At 48.0% G+C, this 21,876-nt stretch overlaps 1 protein-coding gene across 1 annotated transcript in view; it reads right to left on the bottom strand.

The window, feature by feature from the left end:
* Positions 1-21,876, bottom strand: part of LOC129710131 (src kinase-associated phosphoprotein 2-like) — a 295,021-nt gene that overhangs the window by 248,529 nt on the left and 24,616 nt on the right. The window contains exon 3 of the mRNA XM_055656879.1: positions 14,342-14,367. Within this exon, the coding sequence (XP_055512854.1) occupies positions 14,342-14,367 (26 nt within the window). The remainder of the gene's footprint in view (positions 1-14,341; positions 14,368-21,876) is intronic.

The raw sequence follows: 21,876 nt of genomic DNA, 5'->3' as shown, positions 1-21,876 counted from the left end.
ATCTAAATGGCTTACTCCTTATTCTTAAACTGTGTGGCCCCTGGTTCTGGACTCCCCCCCAACATCAGGAGCATATTTCCTGCCTCTAGTGTGTCCAAGCCCTTAACAATCTTATATGTTTCAATGTTTATCTGTTGGCAGGACAAGAGGGCCTGAGCTACAGGGAGAGGTTGAGCAGGCTGGGGCTCAATTCCTTGGAGCGCAGGAGGATGAGGGGTGGTCCTACACAAGATCTTGAGGGGAATAGATCGGGTGAATGCACAGATTTTTTTTACCCAGAGTACAGAATAATGAAGCAGAGGACCTAGGGTTAAAGTGGGGGGGGGGGGGGGGGGGGGGGGGGGAGAGAGAGAGATTCAGTAGGAACCTGAGGGGTAACATTCCTTTTACATAAAGAGAGTTGGGTGTATGGACTGGATCTCCTGGTTGCCGATTATTTTAACTCCCCTTCCCACACCGACCTTTCTGTCCTGGGTAGACAAAAGTGCTGGAGAAACTCAGCGGGTGCAGCAGCATCTATGGGGTGAAGGAGATAGGCAATGTTTCGGGCCGAAACCCGGAAATAGGCAACGTTTCGGGCCGAAACCCGAAAGGGTTTCGGCCCGAAACGTTGCCTATTTCCTTCGCTCCATAGATGTTGCTCCACCCGCTGAGTTTCTCCAGCACTCCAGCACAATTAACTGGCCTCAACTACCTTCTGTGGCAGAGAGTTCCACAGATTCACCACTCTGAGTGTGAAAAATGTTTTCCTCATCTCGGTCCTAAAAGATTTTCCCCTTATCCTTAAACTGTGTGACCCCTTGTTCTGGACTTCCCCAACATCGGGAACAATCTTCCTGCATCTAGCCTATCCAACCCCTTAAGAATTTTGTAAGTTTCTATAAGATCCCCCCCCCCTCAATCTTCTAAATTCTAGCGAGTACAAGCCGAGTCTATCCAGTCTTTCTTCTTGTGAAAGTCCTGACATCCCAGGAATCAGTCTGGCGAACCTTCTCTGCACTCCCTCTATGGCAAGAATGCCTTTCCTCAGGTTAGGAGACCAAAACTGTATGCAATACTCCAGGTGTGGTCTCACCAAGACCCTGTACAACTGCAGTAGAACCTCCCTGCTCCTATACTCAAATCCTTTTGCTATAAACCCCAGCGATCTGAACAGCAAATTCTCGGTAATTTTAGGTAACTAACGAACCACAAACCAAGTGCTGGAGAAACTCAGCGGGTGCGGCAGCATCTATGGAGCGAAGGAAACAGGCAACGTTGCCTATTTCCTTCGCTCCATGCAAAGAGTTGAACAATCTCCACTATAGGAAATAGGCAACGTTTCGGCCCGAAACGTTGCCCATTTTCTTCGCTCCATAGATGCCTAGATACCATAGAGGGAGTGCAGAGACGGTTCACCAGACTGATTCCTGGGATGTCAGGACTGTCTTATGAAGAAAGACTGGATAGACTTGGTTTATACTCTCTAGAATTTAGGAGATTGAGAGGGGATCTTATAGAAACTTACAAAATTCTTAAGGGGTTGGACAGGCTAGATGCAGGAAGATTGTTCCCGATGTTAGGGAAGTCCAGGACAAGGGGTCACAGCTTAAGGATAAGGGGGAAATCCTTTAAAACCGAGATGAGAAGAACTTTTTTCACACAGAGAGTGGTGAATCTCTGGAACTCTCTGCCACAGAGGGTAGTTGAGGCCAGTTCATTGGCTATATTTAAGAGGGAGTTAGATGTGGCCCTTGTGGCTAAGGGGATCAGGGGGGATATGGAGAGAAGGCAGGTACGGGATACTGAGTTGGATGATCAGCCATGATCATATTGAATGGCGGTGCAGGCTCGAAGGGCCGAATGGCCTACTCCTGCACCTATTTTCTATGTTTCTATGTTGCTGCACCCGCTGAGTTTCTCCAGCACTTTTGTCTACCTTCTATTTTCCAGCATCTGCAGTCCCTTCTTAAACAAACCATCCACCCCTTACTATCCCCCCGACCCCATCTATGCCCTGCACCCCATTGACAGGCCCACACATTCCTCCCCACCACCTCACACCATCTGACTCCTGGGGTAAATCAAGGTACCCTTCTGTAAACTGAAGTCCGCTGGTCAACCTGTCACCCGACCTCTGTGTAAAGCTCCCGGCGATGGCTTGAAACGTAGACCGCAAGTTGCCGTGACTGTTCTCAGCAGATGGGGATGCAGCAGGCATGTGTTGAAGCTGGGTCCAAACTCCGGTATGTCTATAAAAAGCCTCTTAAATAACGCTGCCAGAGCAGTTTATTGATCAACAGGTTTCGCAGGCGAGTTGGGAGTTAACACCGACCGTTAGTTGGCTTGCTGCCACGGGCAAAGGAGAGGGAAGGTCAGTCAATCTCCACAGTCAAGTAAGGACAACGTTGAACTTAACTGTTAGACGCAGGCAGCCAAATTGACATTAGGGGAAGAAAAAGCCACACAAAGTGCTGCAGTAACTCCACCGACTTCTTCAGCTGAGTGTAGGAAGGAATTGCAGATGCTGGTTTATAAGGTCATAAGTGATAGGAGTAGAATTAGGCCATTCGGCCCATCAACCCTACCCTGCCATTAAATCATGGCTGATCTATCTCTCCCTCCTAACCCAATTTTCCTGCCTACTCCCCATAACCTCTGACATGTACTAATCAAGAATCTATCTATCTCTGTCTTAAAAATATCCACTGACCTGTGGCCTCCACAGCCTTCCATGGCAAATAATTCCACAGATTCATCACCCTCTGATTAAAGACATTTAGACAATCGACAATAGACAATAGGTGCAGGAGTAGAGGCCATTTGGCCCTTCGAGCCAGCATCACCATTCAATGTGATCGTGGCTGATCATCCCCAATCAGTACCCCGTTCCTGCTTTCGACCATAGACAATAGGTGCAGGAGTAGAGGCCATTTGGCCCCTCGAGCCAGCATCACCATTCAATGTGATCATGGCTGATCATCCCCAATCAGTACCCCGTTCCTGCCTTCTCCCCATACCCCCTGACTCCGCTATTTTTAAGAGCCTTATCTAGCTCTCTCTTGAGAGCATCCAGAGAACATGCCTCCAACGCCCTCTGAGGCAGAGAATTCCACAGACTCACCACTCTCTGAGTGAGAAAAAGCTTTCTCCCCATATCCCTTGATTCCTTTAGCCCAAAGAGCTAAATCTGACTCTCTCCTGAAAACACCCAGTGAATTGGCCTCCACAGCCTTCTGTGGCAAATAATTCCACAAATTCACCACCCTCTGATTAATGACATTTAGACAATAGACAATAGGTGCGGGAGTAGGCCATTTCGGGTCGAGACCCCTCTTCAGATTCAGTTCAGAAAAACAGTGTGGAAACAGGCCCTTCGGCCCACCGAGTCCGTACTGACCAGCGACCCCCGCACACTAACACTATCCTGCACACACTGGGGACAATTTACAATTATGGCACGTCTTTCAAGTGTGGGAGAAGGTACCCACACAGGTCACGGGGAGAAGGTCCACACACAGCACCCGTGGTCAGGATTGAACCCGGGTCTCAGCAACTGTAAGGCAGCAACTCTACCGCTGCGCCAACATGCAGCCCCTTGATGGTAGTATATAGAATGACCAGACCATAGATAGGCTAGAGAGTCAGAACCTTCCCCCCCCAGGGTTGTAATGTCCAGCACTAGAGGGCACACCTATAAGGTGAGAGCGAGCAGGTTTAATGGGGGCGTTGTTGGAGGGTGGTGGGTGCCTGGAACGTACTGCCAGGGGTGGTGGTGGAGGGAGATATGATAGAGGGTTTTAGATACACACATGGATACAAACATAGAAAATAGGTGTAGGAGTAGGCCATTTGGCCCTTCGAGCCAGCATCACCATTCAATATGATCATGGCTGATCATCCAGAATCAGTACCCCATTCCTGCTTTAGACCATAGACAATAGACAATAGGTGCAGGAGTTGGGCCATTCAACCCTTCAAGCCAGCATCACCATTCAATGTGATCATGGCTGATCATCCACAATCAGTACCCCGTTCCTGCCTTCTCCCCATATCCCCCGACTCTGCTATTTTTAAGAGCCGCATCTAGCTCTCTCTTGAAAACATTCAGAGAACCTGCCTCCACTGCCCTCTGAGGCAGAGAATTCCACAGACTCACCACTCTCTGTGAGAAAAAGCTTTCTCCCCATATCCCTGGATTCCATTAGCCCTAAGAGCTAAATCTGGCTCCCTCTTGAAAATGCCCAGTGAATTGGCCTCCACTGCCTTCTGTGGCAGAGTATTCCACAGATTCACAACTCTCTGGGTGAAAAGGTTTTTTCCTCATCTCAGTCCTAAATGGCCGACCCGTTATTCTTAAACTGGAGGCGGAGGGGGGGGGGAGGGGGGAGAGGGAGGGGAGGGGGAGAGGGGAAGGAGAGGCAGAGGGAGAGGCAGAGGGAGAGGCAGAGGGGGGGAGGGGGAGACAGAGGGGGGAGGGGAGAGGCAGAGGGGGGAGGCAGGAGACAGAGGGGGGAGGGGGAGGCAGAGGGGGAGGCAGAGGGAGAGGCAGAGGGGGGCAAGGTTAAACAACCCACTTTAATGTTTGAGCAAACAGCTGGTGTGTGGCGATGGGGAAACCCGATGCAAGGTTTGGGTCATGCTAATTATAGTTCCCTGGGCTGTTGTAGTGACCGGTGGCGATATGCCAGGCCAGCTCTCTGTCAGCACATCTCTTGGCATGTGGCAGGTACACATCTATCATCAGCATTTATATTAAGACAGGATTACATTGGGAGCTCTTCCAAAGCCAACTGCTCCCTCACCTCCAGAAGATTAGTCGAGTTGCTCCAACTCACTCTCACCAACTCATTTCCACACTAACTTTTTCCTGCAACCCATTCTCACAATGAGCACACTGTGCCTGGAGCTGTTTTAGTTTGGTTAATTGTCATCAAGTACAGTGAAAAGCTTTTTTTCGTGTCATTGGAAAGACTGTACACGATTACAGTCAAAGATAGACACAACAGGCTGGAGTAACTCAGCGGGACAGGCGGCATCTCTGCAGAGAAGGAATGGGTGACGTTTTGGGTCGAGACCCTTCTTCAGTTTGAAGAAGGGTCTCGACCAGATTTGAGTATAGGAGCAGAGAGGTTCTACTGCAGATGTACAGGGTCTGGGTGAGACCACACCTGGAGTATTGCGTACTGGTCTCCAAATCTGAGGAAGGACATTATTGCCATAGAGGGAGTGCAGAGAAGGTTCACCAGACTGATTCCTGGGATGTCAGGACTGTCTTATGAAGAAAGACTGGTTTATACTCTCTAGAATTTAGGAGAATTTAGAGGGTTTTAGAAACCCGAAACGTTGGCCTAATTAGTATACTGCAGGAAGATTCCTTTCCAGGACAAGGGGTCCATAAGGATGCTCCTTTAAAAACTGAGATGAGAAGAACTTCTTCACACAGAGAGTGATGAATCTCTCTCTCTGCCACAGCTCCCATTGGCTATATGGAGGGAGTTAGATGTGGCCCTTGTGGCTAAAGGGATCAGGGGGTATGGAGAGAAGGCAGGTACGGATGATCAGCCATGATCACATTGAATGGTGGTGCAGGCTCGAAGGGCCGAATGGCCTACTCCTGCACCTATTTTCTATGTTTCTATGTCACCTATTCCTGCTCTCCAGAGTTGCTGCCTGTCCCGCTGAGTTACTCCAAGAAGTCTGAAGGAGGGTTTTGGCCCGAAACGTTGCCTATTTCCTTTCCTCCATAGATGCTGCTGCAGCCCCTGAGTTTCGTGCTCTGTCCCTTTTGATCCGCAATTCTGTGCCCTCACCATTAATTCAAGACCCATCTCTTCACCTATCCTTAGCCCCACGTGCCGTTTTTCATCTGTGCATTATTGCCTCATACTGTTTTGTATTTACTTTCTGTCTTTACTTTGTGTACTAGTCATGTCTCTACTATTTATTTCATTCCCCTTACATGTTTTTCCTCTACCTGCTAAATTTTTGTAAGGTGTCCTTGAGACTCTTGAAAGGCGCCCATAAATAAAATTTATTATTATTATTATTATTATTTTGTCTACCTTCGATTTTCCAACGGAGACAGCAAGGGCTACCAGAAATTGGAGAAGTCAATGTTTATGCCGCTAGGGTGCAGACTGCCCAAGCGGAATACGAGGTGCTGCTCCTCCAATTTCCGGTGGTGCTCACTCTGGCCATGGATGAAGCCCAGGACAGAAAGGTCGGATTGGGAATGGGAGGGGGAGTTGAAGTGCTGAGCCACCGGGAGATCAGGTTGGTGGATGCGGACTGAGCGGAGGTGTTGGGCGAAATTGGTATTGGTGGTGCAGGGAAATAATTTTTAAGCGGGTTTTTAAAACAAAGTTTTCATTGTCAGATACAGAATGGAAACAGCCCCTTTGGCCCTCCGAGTCCACACCTGCCTTTGACAGCCTGTTCGCTAGTTGTGTGTAAATGCCCGTCCCACTTAGAAAACCTGAACGGAAACCTCTGGAGACTTTGCGCCCCACCCAAGGTTTCCGTGCGTTCCCGGAGGTTGCAGGTGGTTGCCGGAGGTTGCAGGTAGTGGAAGCAGGTAGGAAGACTGACAAAAACCTCCGGGAACCTCACGGAAACCTTGGGTGGGACGCAAAGTCTCCAGAGGTTTCCGTTCAGGTTTCCTAAGTGGGACAGGGGCATTAACTTTCTCATCTACTCACCGCACAAGCCGAGGGCAATTAACCAACAAGCGCGCTGGTGTTTGGGAAGTGGGAGGAAACTCACGCAGTCACAGAGAGAGCATGCAAACTCCACAAACAGACAGCACCCGAGGTCAGGATCGAACCTGGGGGTCTCTGGCGCTACGAGACTGGAGTTCTCTCAGCATCTTTAAAAGCAGCAGAGTGGCGCGGCGGTAGAGCTTGTGCCCCGGTTCGATCCCGACTACTGGTGTTATCCGTACGGAGTTTGCACATTCGCACTGTGGACCACGTGGGTTTTCTCAGGGTGCTCCGGTTTCCTCCCACATCCCAAAGACTTGTGGGTTTGTAAGCCAATTGGCTTCGGCAAGTTGTCATAAGTTCACCCTCATAAATTCTAGGAGCAGAACCAGGCCATTCGGCCCATCAAGTCTACTCCGCCATTCAATCATGGCTGATCTATCTTTCCCTCTCAACCCCATTCTTTTGCCTTCGCCCCACGACCCCTGGCAACCCCTAGCTTAAATGTCTTCTGCAGATTGTCCCTGGAGTGTAGTACAAGTACATATACATCTGTAGTACACTGAGTATACAGTACATAAAGATACCAGTTTAGTGGCATTTTCAAGTCCCAGTTGCAGTAAGTGCTGGATTCTTACAGCTGGGTTGGTGGAGGTCATGCCCTGCCAACCTCATCAGGCTGCTCAAATGACAATGTTCCAGTCGCTAATAAGATGCCCCAAAAATGCTTTAATCACCGCAATGTCTTTATAATAGTTCTCAAGTTTTATTGCATTTGATCTGGAGCGATTGACTCCGCTGCCAGAGAGTAATGATTCTTGCATGGGAAGATTAATGCCCAGGACTCAATTAACATGCTTTAAAAATCGAGAAAACAATCTATAATTGATTCTCGGCGAGTCCTACTTATGAATAATTGCCTAACGCAACTAAGTGATGTCAGCACATTTACAGGACAGGGTGGTTAAGTCACCAACGAGAGATACAAGCACGGAAAAGGGCCCCTTCGGCCCATCGAGTCCTTGCTGACTATCAATCACCCCTTTACATCTCATTATTATTCATGTCAAACAAGGCTAAGGAGATAGGTTGAACCCTATTTAGTGTTTTCTGAGTCAATCGTAACTGTCAATGTACGTCATGTCGTTGCTTGTGGGCGGAGCACCAAGGCAAATTCCTTGTATGTGAATACTTGGCCAATAAACGTACTCACTTACATCGACTGAGCATTGATCCTATATTTTTAATCTCCCCCTCCTCCCCCCAGATTCCACCAACTCCCAACACACCGAAGGCCAATTAACCTACATACCCGCATGGCTTTTGGAATGTGGGGGGGGGGGATCCCACACGGACACAGGAAGACCGTGCAAACTCCACACAGAGAGCAGCCGAGGTCAGAATCGAACCCGGGTCTCTGGCACTGGCAGGCAGCAGCTCTACCCGCTGTGCTACCGTGCCTCCCATAAAGTTGGAGTCGTTGCACCATTTCATTGGGGCCCCTTACTTTCTCCCCGACCCCCCCCCCCCATTATGTTGTGAGCCAATAAAAACTCCAAAGGGCTGGAACTGTAGATTTATACAGAAAAACATGGAAAAAGGGGATAGTTATTGCTAGCTGTGTCTGGTTAACCAGGGCAATGTGATTACTTAACACAAGGAGGCCATTCAGCTCATCAGGACCATGCCAGCCCCCAGCAGAGTAATACGTACTTCCACACAGCCTTTACTTCCCCGTCATTCATCCTTACTCATTACCATCAATTCCCCTTTGATTATTTTACCAATCACCCACACTTGTATTTTTTTTTTTAAGTAGCTAATTAACCGACCAGCATGTTCTTTGTGACAAAGAGTTTTACAGCACAGAAACTGGCACTTCAGCCCACCTCATCCATGCTGGCCCTTTTTCTGCTCATCTACACAGCGCAGCGGTAGAGTTGCTGTCTCACAGCCCCAGGTTCGATCCTGACTAGGGGGGGCGCTGTCTGCACGGAGTTTGCACGTTCTCCCCGCGACCTGCGCGGGTTTTCCCCCCCGAGAGCTTCGGTTTCCTCCCACACTCCAAAGACGTGCAGGTTTGTAGGTTAACTGGCTGGGTACAAATGTAAATTGTCCCTAATGTGTGTAGGAGAGGGTTAAGGGCCTGTTGCACTTAGCAATTGTTTCGGCGACTGGCCGGCATCGTTGACTGATGGATCAGGTCACCGAAAAAGTCGCGGCGTGACACGGCGCGATGACGTATTGACGGGCGTTTTTTTTCAAGTGTCGTGACATTTTTTTTGTGGCCGCTGGATTTTGAAATGTTCAAAATCTTTTGGCGAAACTGATATGACGCTGGCAGTCGCCGAAAACAAATCGCCAAGTGGGACAGGCCCTTTAATGTGCGGGGATCGCCGGTCGGTGCGGACTCGGTGGGCCTGTTTCAACGCTGTATCTCTAAAACTAAAACCAAACTAAGTCAGCTGGGATTAATTTGTTTATGGCCATCTTGCAACTTTCACGGGCATTTTCACAAATTAGCAGTCTGATCATTTTTAACTTTACAGTTTCCCCTCAGTGCGACTCTAAGCCCTGCGAGCTGCAGGTTCACAAGCCTTCAATAAGTATATTGTTCCTTAACCCATAATAAATCATTAAAGCTGAACTCCAAGCGCAGAGTTCCTTGCAATAACGCAACGGAAAACAACAGCCCACACATAACTCTGGACCGCTGGACACAGAGAGAGACAGAGAGAGACAGAGAGACACAGAGAGAGACACAGAGAGAGACACAGAGAGACACAGAGAGACAGAGAGAGACACAGAGAGAGAGACAGAGAGACAGAGACACAGAGAGACAGAGACACACACACACACACACACACACACGCACACGCACACGCACACGGGGCGGAGGGGCAAGGAAAAAGGACAATTATTGTTCAGTCAAGTCGGAGTTTCCTGCAAAAGATTTGTGACCCAAATTAGAATCACATTTCAAATCTTAAACTAATGATGCAGACCAAATGGCTGCTCGGCAATTTGCTCAAACCTAGAGGAAAATTAAGAGCAGGAATGCAGCGAGCTATTTTATACAATGCAGCATCGTCAAGCCATTTGATAATTACTTTACAGATGAAAGCAGTTTACAGTGTGTGAAACTATTGAAAGTATGCAGTGTTTTCGTAAGAGCACCAAATTAAATTTCTTTACAACAGCAGGCGGTAATTTGTAGACCAGTATGTATTTCACAACTCAACCGTTCCTTCTCTCCAGAGATGCCGCCTGTCCCGCTGAGTTACGCCAGTAGCTTGTGTCCACTTACAACTGAACGTGGCCTTTGATACTAACCCCTGTACAATGACTGGCGAGCTACCCAGCGGCAAACTGTGTGGAACGTGCTGTAAGTTGAGCGTGGAGTGTGGAGTTTAGAAGGATGAGGGGGAGATCTTATAGAAACATATACAATTATAAAAGGACTGGACAAGCTCGATGCAGGAAAAATGTTCCCAATGTTGGGCGAGTCCAGAACCAGGGGCCACACAGTCTTAGAATAAAGGGGAGGTCATTTAAGACGGAGGTGAGAAAAAGCTTTTCCAGTTGTGAATTTATGGAATTCCCTGCCACAGAGGGCAGTGGAGGCCAAGTCACTGGAAGGATTTAAGAGAGAGTTAGATAGAGCTCTAGGGGCTAGTGGAGTCGAGGGATATGGGGAGAAGGCAGGCACGGGTTATTGAGAGGGGACGATCAGCCATGATCACAATGAATGGCGGTGCTGCCTATTTTTCTATGTTTCTATGTAACTGCACAAGACAGACAGACATGAAATGCTGGAGTAACTCAGCGGGACATCTCTGGAGAAAAATAATAGGTGGCGTTTCAAGGTTGTTCAGACTGAGAGTCAAGGGAGAGGGAGACTAGGGACATAGAAAGGTAGGGTGCAAAAGGTCATAAGTGATAGGAGTAGAATTAGGCCATTCGGCCCATCAACTCTACTCCTCCATTCAATCATGGCTGATCTATCTCTCCCTCCTAACCCCATTCCCCTGCCTTCTCCCCATAAACCTCTGACACCGTACTAATCAAAAATTGATCTATCTCTTAAATAGATAATACTGTATTAATCTATTAAATACTGAGTTAGGATGATCAGCCATGATCATATTGAATGGTGGTGCAGGCTGGAAGGGCCGAATGGCCTACTCCTGCACCTATTTTCTATGTTTCTAAAATATCCACTGACGGCCTTTACAGCATTCTGTGGCAAAGAATTCCACAGATTCACCACCCTCTGACTAAAGACATTTCTCCTTATCTCTTTCCTAAAAGAACATCCTTTAATTCTGAGGCTGTGACCTCTAGTCCTAGACTCTTCCAAGCACAACACTATCCCTGCAATGGAAACCAGGATATTTTTCACATGTTCTTGCATTATCAACTTCCCACTGAGGTAGTTGCACAGAGATTTTCCATCATCGCAGTGAGGGGGATCGCTGGAGAATGGAGAGGGGAAAATGCCCCAGATAGAATAAAATTCTTACCCGAATTCAAAATGAAATTCAGGAGCAGTGAATGTAGATTTACTGTGCAGGAAGGAACTGCAGATGCTATTTTAAACCAAAGACAGACACAAAAAGCTGGAGTAATGCCCCTGTCCCACTTAGGAAACCTGAACGGAAACCTCTGGAGACTTTGCGCCCCACCCAAGGTTTCCGTGCGGTTCCCGGAGGTTTTTGTCAGTCTTCCTACCTGCTTCCACTACCTGCAACCTCCGGGAACCACCTGCAACCTCCGGGAACCGCACGGAAACCTTGGGTGGGGCGCAAAGTCTCCTGAGGTTTCCGTTCAGGTTTCCTAAGTGGGACAGGGGCATAACTCAGTGGGACAGGCAGCATCTCTGGAGAGAAGGAATGGGTGATGGTTTCGGGTTGAGACCCTTCTTCAGACTGGTTAGGGATAAAGGGAAATGAGAGATATAGGCGATGATGTAGAGAGATAAAGAACAAGGATGAAAGCTATCGGGCAGCGAGAGAGGATGTTGCCCAACTCTTGTTGGAGAGCGGAGAACATCTTCCAAATGGACGTACTGCGAGGAAATTTTGCCGTGGAGCAGACGCTGGAAATGTGTAGGAAGGAACTGCAGACGCTGGTTTACACCGAAGATTTAGTTTAGATAAAGTTCAGTTTAGTTTAGTTTCGAGAAACAGTGTGGAAACCACAGAGGCCACACCGACCAGCGATCCCCGCACACTAACACTCTCCTACACACACACACTAGGGACAATTTACAATTCAGACCAAGCCAATCAATCAACCTACAAACCTGCACGTCTTTGGAGTGTGGGAGGAAAGCGACGATCTCGGAGAAAACCCACGCAGGTCACGGGGAGAACGTGCAAACTCCGTACTGACAGCACCCGTAGTGGGGATCGAACCCGGGTCGTTGGAGTTGCAACTGTTGTAAGGCAGCAACTCTACCGCTGGGCCACCGTGCCGCAGTTCCTGATTTAAGCTGAAGATAGACACAAAATGCTGTCGTAAACCCAGGTGTGGCATGCTCACTACAGGTACAGCCTTTTGCAGAGACTGCATGCTCTACCTGTTACTACAGGTGGGTTCCCTCCAGGTGCTCCGGCTTTCTCCCGCATTCCAAAGACCAAACGGTTTGTAGGATAGACCCAAAACGCTGGAGTAACTCTGCGGGTCAGGCAGCGTCTCCGGAGAAAAGGAATCGGCGACGTTTCGGGCTGAGAGCGAGACCCTTCTTCTCGTAGATTTACTGATGTCTATTCAAACGTGGCATGGTGGCGCAGAGGTAGAGGTGCTGCCTCACAGCGCCAGAGACCCGGGTTCGATCCTGACTACGGTTGCTGTCTGTACGGAGTTTGCACGTTCTCCCTGTGACCAGGTGGGTTTTCTCCGGGTGCTCCGGTTTCCACCCACATTCCAAAGGCGTGCAGGTTTGTTACCAAATTGGCCTGTGTAAAAACTGTCCCTATGTGTGTCGGGTACAACAAGTGTATGGGTAATCGGTGGTGGGCACGGACTCAGTGGGCCGAAGGGCCAGTGTCCATGCTGCCTCTTTAAACTAAAATACCTATGCTCCATATCTTTCATTCATTTGTTCCACATCTCTCTATGGCTCACATTTTTCTTTCCCCTGAGGTACAACGCAAAAGTGACCACTATGTAGGGTGCTAACCAGTCCCAGTCTGAAGAAGGGTCTCGTCCCAAAACGTCACCAGTTCCTTTTCTCCAGAGATGCTGGCTGGCCCACTGAGTTGCTCCATCATATTAGACAACAGACAATAGACAATGGGTGCAGGAGTAGGCCATTCGGACCTTCGAGCCATTCAATGTGATCATGGCTGATCATCCCCAATCAGTGCTCCGTTCCTGCCTTCTCCCCACATCCCCCGACTCCACTATTCTTTTTTAAGAGCCCTATCAAGCTCTCTCTTGACAGCATCCAGAGAACGTGCCTCCACCGCCCTCTGAGGCGGAGAATTCCACAGACACAACACGTCTTTAACTAAACTCCTGTTCCCAGCAAGCAAACAGATACTTTGTGATTAGTCAGAACATGCGCAGGCCACAGGGTAGTTATTACACAGCCAGATTACAAAGATTGGCGCTGTAACTGCGTGGAGCTGAGGACAGGAGCATTATTCTTGCCGAGTTGTGGCAACGTACCCACCAATAACACTCATCGACCAAGATGCCGTAGCTGGAGAATTGTGGTGTAGGAGTGGAAGTGTCGTTTACAAATGGAGTGTCTCATATTGTCTGACCTTCGTACATTATTGCACATGACAAGGATGTGGATATATATATATATATATACTAGACTAAGTGGGACCCGTTGGGTCCCAGCATCACACGGGAGGGCTGTTCACCAATGCAATATTCCACCTCTCCACCAATTCCAATACAGCTCACCAGTGGGGGGGGGCTGTCTGTTGTGCTAGTATGGGTGTTGCGGGCCGAAGGTACTGGTTTCCAGATGGCTAGAATAGACATTGTGGGCCGTATAGACGCTTGGGCAGGCATGCAACTGTTGCAACTATTTTAAAAGCCAAGGCAAACAATTGGGCTGCAGCCACCTGACAACCAAAATTCATTTTGTGAACACAAACTTGTTAAAAAGGGCTGCAGCTGCTTTACAGCCGCATCGAGGGGACTCGCCGTGGTGTAGACGTGCATTCAGTGTTATTCACAGCTCAGTCTCTGCCATGACCCACTCGCTTCCTGGGTCCGGTAGAGACTGAGTGAGGCACGACACTTCCTGGTTTTATAGTCCCTCCCCCCCCTGCCGCCAGCGGGGGCAGCAGAGAGAATGGGGAATTTTGTAAAAACATTCATATCTCTCTCATTTGTCATGGACGGATAAAATCCTCCGCGCTCATATGGCGGAGGGGGGCTCTGAGCGAGGTGGCCAAAAATGACGGCCGTAGGTGGCGGCGTTCTCTCGGAAATCGCAGCACAGTCGGCCAAAAGCGGTCAAGAACGGACTTTTAGTAATATAGATAGATAGGCAGCATCTCTGGAGAGAAGGAACGGGCGACGTTTCGGGTCAAGACCCTTCTTTGTCATTGAGTGTTAGAGAGTCACAATCCTTCTATTGGAGGACAAACTAAAGATCAAAAACACCTCCCAGGTTTCATTCCACTTCCACTTACCTCTCAGCTGAAACTCATGTTGATATCTGAAAAAGAGCAAAGAAATTCCTCAAATGAAACAAACCATTCATCTTGAATATTGTAGATTTTGTGAAGCAGGCAGTGATTTCATATTACAAAAGGTTAGTTATGCAAAAGATTAACATTCAAGGCTTCTATTCTTCCTCTATTTGCCATGACAAACAAGGCCACATTGGCTTTTGGAAAATAGATGTCAATGCATAACATTGTTGGGGAAGTCCAGAACTAGGGGTCACAGTTTAAGCATAAGAGGGAAGTCTTTTAGGACCGAGATGAGAAAATCATTTTTCACACAGAGAGTGGTGAATCTGTGGAATTCTTTGCCACACAACGTAGTTGAGGCCACAGGTCATTGGCTGTATTTAAGAGGGAGTTAGATGTGGCCCTTGTGGCTAAAGGGATCAGGGGGTATGGAGAGAAGGCAGGGATGGGATACAGAGTTGGATGATCAGCCATGATCATATCGAATGGCGGTGCAGGCTCGAAGGGCCGAATGGCCTACTCCTGCACCTATTTTCTATGTTTCTCTGTTTCTATCCAATCTGAGACCAGCTCACTAATGCAGGAACACCACCTCTTTCATAAATGATAGGAGCAGAATTAGGCCATTCGGCCCATCAAGTCTACTCTGCCATTCAATCATGGCTGATCCATCTTTCCCTCCCAACCCCGTTTCCTGCCTTCTCCCCGCAACCCATACCAATCAAAAATGTATCTATCTCCGCCTTAAAAATATCCAATGAATTGGCCTCTACAGCCTCCTGTAGCAAAGAATTCCAGATTCACCACCTTCTGATTAAAGAAATTCCTCATCTCCTTTCTAAAGGAACATCCTTTAATCCTGGGGTTGTGACCTCTGGTCCTAGACTCTCCCACTAGCCAATCTGCTAATCGGGGTCGTGCTTATATATGAGAATATTCTACAGGGCTGTTTGTAAGAAAATAATTTCTGTGCGTTTGGCATATGCGATAACAATAGCAACATTGAGCCATTGAACCCTGACCTGGAACTCAACATCCCAAACCCAACACCCTCTCTCCAGTGACTGTCGACTGATGGCCCGGCCCGTTACTGTGAAGCACAAACTAAACTGCAAGTCGGAAAAAAAACATTCCACAATCTCAGCGTGAAGGGCCTGTCCCACTATACGAGTTTACCCAAGAGCTCTCCCACGTTTAGAAAAAAAAAATCAAACTGGTGGTAAGTACGTAGAATGTACATAGCGGGTACGTCGGAGCTCGTGACGTCTCTTAGCGGCTCGTAACGCTAACGGAAACGCGGTAAACTCGTGAAGATATTTCAACATGTTGAAAAATGTCCACGAGAGCCCAGAGTACCTACGAGCGGCCATTACCGTAATTCTCCGAGTTCGAATCGGGGGAAACTTGGGAGAGCTCTTGAATTACCTCGTACATTAGGAAATGGCCTCGTACAAGAGAGAAAATAAAATAGGAGATTGATACATTCCGCTGAGTTCCTCCAGCATTACGTATCATTGAACCAGCCCCATATCTAGCACGGGTCATGCACAAGGCAGGAAAACCAGCAGAACCAGCAGGTCCAACAAGACACCAGCAGATCAACCAGCAGTGGGACTTTATCGAACTTCAATGTTGTGTTTGGAATGCTTGGATAGAGTGGATGTCAGAGGATGTTTCACCAGTGGGAGAGTCTGGGACTAGAGGCCACAGTCTCAGATTTAAAGGGCATTCTTTTAGGAAGGAAATGAGGAGAAATGTATTTAGTCAGAGGGTGGTGAATCTGTGGAATTCATTGCCACAGAGGGCTGCGGAGGCCAAGTCAATGGATATTTTTAACATAGACAATAGGTGCAGGAGTAGGCCATTCGGCCCTTCGAGCCTGCACCGCCATTCAATATGATCATGGCTGATCATCCAACTCAGTATCCCATCCCTGCCTTCTCTCCATACACCCTGATCCCTTTAGCCACAAGGGCCACATCTAACTCCCTCTTAAATATAGCCAATGAACTGTGGCCTCAACTACCTTCTGTGGCAGAGAATTCCACAGATTCACCACTCTCTGTGTAAAAAATGTTTTTCTCATCTCGGTCCTAAAAGACTTCCCCCTTGCCCTTAAACTGTGACCCCTAGTTCTGGAGAGTTAAGGCAGAGATAGATAGATTATTGATTATTACGGGTGTCAGGGTTTATGGGGAGAGGGCAGGAGAATGGGGGTTAGGAGGGAGAGATAGATCAGCCATGATTGAATGTCGGAGTAGAACTTAGTGCCTTATGAGCAGAGTGCTGGAGTAACTCTGCGGGTCAGGCAGCATCTCTGGAGAGAAGGAATGGGTGATGCTTTAGGCCAGGCTGAAAGTAGCGGTGAGGGAATTGGAGGCAAGAAAGGCCCAGAACAGAAAAAACAAAAACATAGCAGCACTTATGTTAAAACCATCCAAAAAAAAAACAAACCATTCTTCATGTGCCAGAGTACAAATTGGACCCTGGCGCTCCTTGTACAGCCAAGTGCTCTGAACTCAGTGGCATTATTATTGTTGGCAGTGGTGGAATGGAACGAGTCATTCAACAGTTAAAATGCAAATGCGATGGTGTTGTTTTGATTTTTTTTTTTTACAAAATCCACCACTGCCAGGAGTGAATGACTGGAGTGTACACAGTCCATAAATCACTGCGCCGGCCTTGCCTCCTGTCTGCAGCTACAACATCAATTCACGAGGGTTAATAAATATCAAATAACTCTTCCACATTTCAGCATCAATGCCCGGCTTCTTCCAGTCCTCGATAAATTCAGCGGCGTGGCTGAGAACTGTTGGCGTTGGCCCACATAGATCTGTGCAACGTCTAGCGATAGAGGCGAGCTCCACTTCCCAATCAGAGCTTGTTACAGCCATGGCAGCCCTCCAGAACCAACTGAATTCTGAGTTAAATAATGGTCTGCAAATGTTTATGCCTGACATTGATGTATTAGGCAAGGCTGGAGTGAAATAACTGTAGCCGGTTATTTGAAAGGTTACCATTGAAGCCGGCCATGTGCTGGAGTCTACAAAAAAAAAAACACACACACACAAACTGATTAAATATGCTTATGCTAATCTGGCAGATGTGATCCCACAGAAGTAGTGATGTTATATCCTGATCAGCATCTCGTGCAATTACCAACGAAACAAGGAGCCTGATTGACCCAGAAAAAACACACATTTGATTTGTTCTTTACTGGGACTTGGCTCAGAGGCGAAACGTCCCTCTAGTAAGTGACGAGGTCACGCATATCATTCGCCCCAATCCCCATCTCCAATACTATTGATCTCACTGCTATGGAAGGAACTGCAGATGCTGGTTTATGCAGAGGATAGACACGCAGTTTAAGAATAAGGGGCAAGCCATTTAGAACAGAGACCAGGAAACACTTTTTCAGTGGTGAGTCTGTGGAATTCTCTGCCTCGGAGGGTGATGGAGGCGGGTTCTCTGGATGCTTTCAAGAGAGAGCTGGATAGGGCTCTTGAAGATAGCAGAGTCAAGGGGATATGGGGAGAAGGCAGGAACGGGGGGGTACTGGTTGGGGATGATCAGCCATGATCACATTGAATGGCGGCGCTGGCTCAGAGGGCTGAATGGCCTACTCCTGCACCTATTGTCTAATGCTGGAGTAACTCAGCAGGTCCAGGAAGTGTCGATGGAGCAAAGGAGTAGGTGACATTTCCAGCTTACATCCCAGCGGTATAAGTGTGTGTGTGTGCGTGTGTGTGTGTGTGTGTGTGTGTGTGTGTGTGTGTGTGTGTGTGGGTGTGTGTGTGTGTGTGTGTGTGTGTGTGTGTGTCTCTCTCTTTCTCTCTCTCTCTCTCTCTCTGTTTATCTGTTGTCCCTTTCTTATCACCTCGTCCGCAACCAACATTGAAACCATTGTGGATAGACTCAAAAAGCTCTATCTGAAGGTCTGAAGAAGGGTCTTGACCTGAAACATCACCTATTCCTTCTCTCCAGAGATGTTGCCTGTCCCGCTGAGTTACTCCAGCATTTTGAGTCCATCAGCAGTTCCCTCCTGAATTTCACATGAAATCGGTGCAGGAGTAGGCCATTCGGCCCTTCGAGCCAGCACCGCCATTCAATGTGATCATGGCTGACCATCCCCAATCAGTACCCCGTTCCTGCCTTCTCCCCATATTCCCCTGACTCCGCTATCTTTAAGAACCCTATCTAGCTCTCTCTTGGAAGAAATGGCTGGACTCAACCCGATCCATGAATTGCATTTGCTTGTTTGATCGACTCTGTGGTTTGCCTACTTCCACATTGCCCGCTGGATCAAACAGTCCAGGCTTTTGTAACCAGCATGGTCTGGGATTGAACAGGCGACACATCCAAGGGTGGAGGGTAGAAGCTAACTGGTGACTGGAGATTGGAGCCGTGCCAACACGCCACCATCAAAACAGCAAGGGGCCAGCACTGATTATTGAGCAGAAACACAACTGCTGGGTTTAGGTAACTCTATATACGGTCTCAATGAAACGGGAGCTGTTCATAACAGACAGTATTACAGGATTGAGTTACAGCCTTGAAGCAACACCAGGGGTAGCTGGCAGTCAATGCATACAGTTGCTAACCATCTTCACTTCAGCTTGTCTGTTGAGCCGAGATGCCAACTACCAGATCACTGTCATTTGTTGAATTTATAAACTCGCACTTAAGTGATTTAAAAGCCGCTTCTGCCAAGCCCTTCCCTGCCATGGCTGGCAATTCATTTCTCTGGCTGCAGAATGAGTGGGTTAACCTATGATAAGTGTTTGACATCACTGGGCCTGTACTCGCTGGAGTTTAGAAGAATGAGGGGGGCGCCTCAGTGAAACGTACAGAGATAGTGTAAGGCTTGGACAGAGTGGATGTGGAAAGGATGTTTCCACTAGTGGGAGAGTCCAGGACTAGAGGTCACAGCCTCAGAATTAAAGGACGTTCTTTTAGGGAGGAGATGAGGAGGAATTTCTTCAGTCAGAGGGTGGTGAATCTGTGGAATTCTTTGCCACAGAAGGCTGTGGAGGCCAAGTCAGCGGATATATTTATGGCAGAGATTGATAGATTCTTGATCAGTACGGGTGTCAGAGGTTATGGGGAGAAGGCAGGAGAATGGGGATAGGAGGGAGAGATGAATCAGCCATGGTTGAATGGCGGAGTAGACTTGATGGGCCGAATGGCCTAGGTCTGCTCCTATCACTTTTGATCTAATGGTCTCTTCAGGAGAAGCTTCTGCCAGAAGGTTCTTGCCCTGTAGTCACCTAACAAGGTGGAACTGGCTACAACAGTGGCACGGTGGCGCAGCGGTAGAGTTGCTGCCTTACAGCGCCAGAGACTCGGGTTCAATCCTGAACTACGGGTGCTGTCTGTATGGAGTTTGCACGTTCTCCCCATACCTCTCTATATCACTGTCCATATCTCTCATTTTCCTCTCCTCTGAATCTTAGTCTGAAGAAGGGTCTTGATCCGAAACGTCACCCGTTCCTTCTCTCCAGAGATGCTGCCTGTCCCGCTGAGTTACTCCAGCATTTTGTGTCTATCTTTAGAAACTTGTCTAAATGTACATTCCATCTTAATTTTATTTCCATGGCACTTTTCCACCCCATTGACATCAACGGTAACTTGCATTTTATCGGGCGGCACGGTGGCGCAGCTGTAGAGTTAGAAACATGGAAAATAGGCGCAGGAGTAGGCCATTCGGCCCTTCGAGCCTGCATGATCTATTGCATGGCTGATCATCCAACTCAGTATCCCGTACCTGCCTTCTCTCCATACCCCCTGATCCCTTTAGCCACAAGGGCCACATCTAACTCCCTCTTAAATATAGCCAATGAACTGTGGCCTCAACTGCCTTCTGTGGCAGAGAATTCCACAGATTCACCACTCTCTGTGTGTGAAAAATGTTTTTCTCATCTCGGTCCTAAAAGACTTCCCCCCTTATCCTTAAACTGTGTGACCCCTTGTTCTGGACTTCCCCAACATCGGGAACAATCTTCCTGAATCTAGCCTGTCCAACCCCTTAGGAATTTTGTAATTTCAGAAAAGTTGGTATGAGACATTTCCATTTAAAGAAGTGCCAGTTATTCTGTCCTACCATAAATCTGGATAAATTGGGGACACTGCTTATACGTTTCTATAAGTTGCTGCCTTACAGCACCTGCAGCACCAGGGACCCGGGTTCGATCCCGACTACGGGCGCTGACTGTACGGCGTTTGCACGTTCTCCCCGTGACCTGCGTGGGTTTTCTCTGACATCTCCGGTTTCCTCCCACACTCCAAAGGCGTACAGGTGTGTAGGTTAATGGTCTTAAGGTAGGTGTGAAAAATGATCCCTAGAACATGTAGGCCCTAGGGCTGTCATTGAACCCTCCCACCACTGGCGGTGCTGCAGGACCAGATTAAGGTGCTGAACATAGGGACTGAGATCTATTAGGCAACTTGATTGCATTAAGATTTGTGGCTGTTTAATAGATAATCCCCTGTGGTATTGCTGGTGCAAAACAAGGTGCTGTTTTATCATAAAGATTTTAGTCAATGGATAGACATAGAAACATAGAAAATAGGTGCAGGAGAGACACAAAATGCTGCCTGGTGTCAAGAGAAGCCGGCATTATTTTAAACTAAAGGTACACAAAAAAACTGGAGAGACTATAGGAAATAGGCAACGTTTCGGGCCGAAACCCGGAAGGGTTTCGGCCCGAAACGTTGCCTATTTCCTTCGCTCCATAGATGCTGCTGCACCCGCTGAGTTTCTCCAGCATTTTTGTCCACCTTCCATTTCCCAGCATCTGCAGTTCCTTCTTAAACATTATTTTAAACCAATGATAAACATAGAAATCAGGTGCAGGAGTAGGCCATTCGGCCCTTCGAACCTGCACCGCCATTCAATATGATCATGGCTGATCATCCAACTCAGTATCCCGTACCTGCCTTCTCTCCATACCCTCTTTTGTCAATCTTATAAAATCTAGCAAAGATAGACACAAAATGCTGGAGAAACTCAGCGGGCCAGGCAGCATCTCTGGAGAGAAGGAATAGGTGATGTTTCGGCCCGGGACCCTTCTTCAGATTAAATCTATCTTTTAGTTAAGACTTTCTGCCTCTGCATACATACACTGTTCCATTTACCCCAACAGGACATTCATGGCAGACACAAAATGCTGGAGTAACTCAGCGGGTCAGGCAGCATCTCTGGAGAGAAGGAATGGGCTACGTTTCAGGTCGAGACCCTTCTTCAGACCGAGTCTATCTTCGGTGTAAACCAGCACCTGCAGTTTTCCTTGCCACACATGTTGCGTATCGGATCTTCAACCCGAAACGTCACCCATTCCTTCTCTCCAGAGACGCTGCCTCACCCGCTGAGTTACTCCAGCATTTTGTGTCTACATTCGATTTAAACCAGCATCTGCAGTTCTTTCTTAATACATTCATGGGTCTGAATATAGTTGAGCTCCAGCAGAGACTTGAAATCTTAGTCATCCAATGTGGAAACAGGCCCTTCAGCCCAACTTGGCCATGCCAACCAA

The sequence above is a fragment of the Leucoraja erinacea genome, chromosome 27 (assembly GCF_028641065.1).
Source record: "Leucoraja erinacea ecotype New England chromosome 27, Leri_hhj_1, whole genome shotgun sequence".
NCBI classification, from domain to species: domain Eukaryota; kingdom Metazoa; phylum Chordata; class Chondrichthyes; order Rajiformes; family Rajidae; genus Leucoraja; species Leucoraja erinaceus.
The sequence above is the reverse complement of the archived record's forward strand: the minus strand, read 5'-3'. Positions and strand labels throughout refer to the sequence as shown.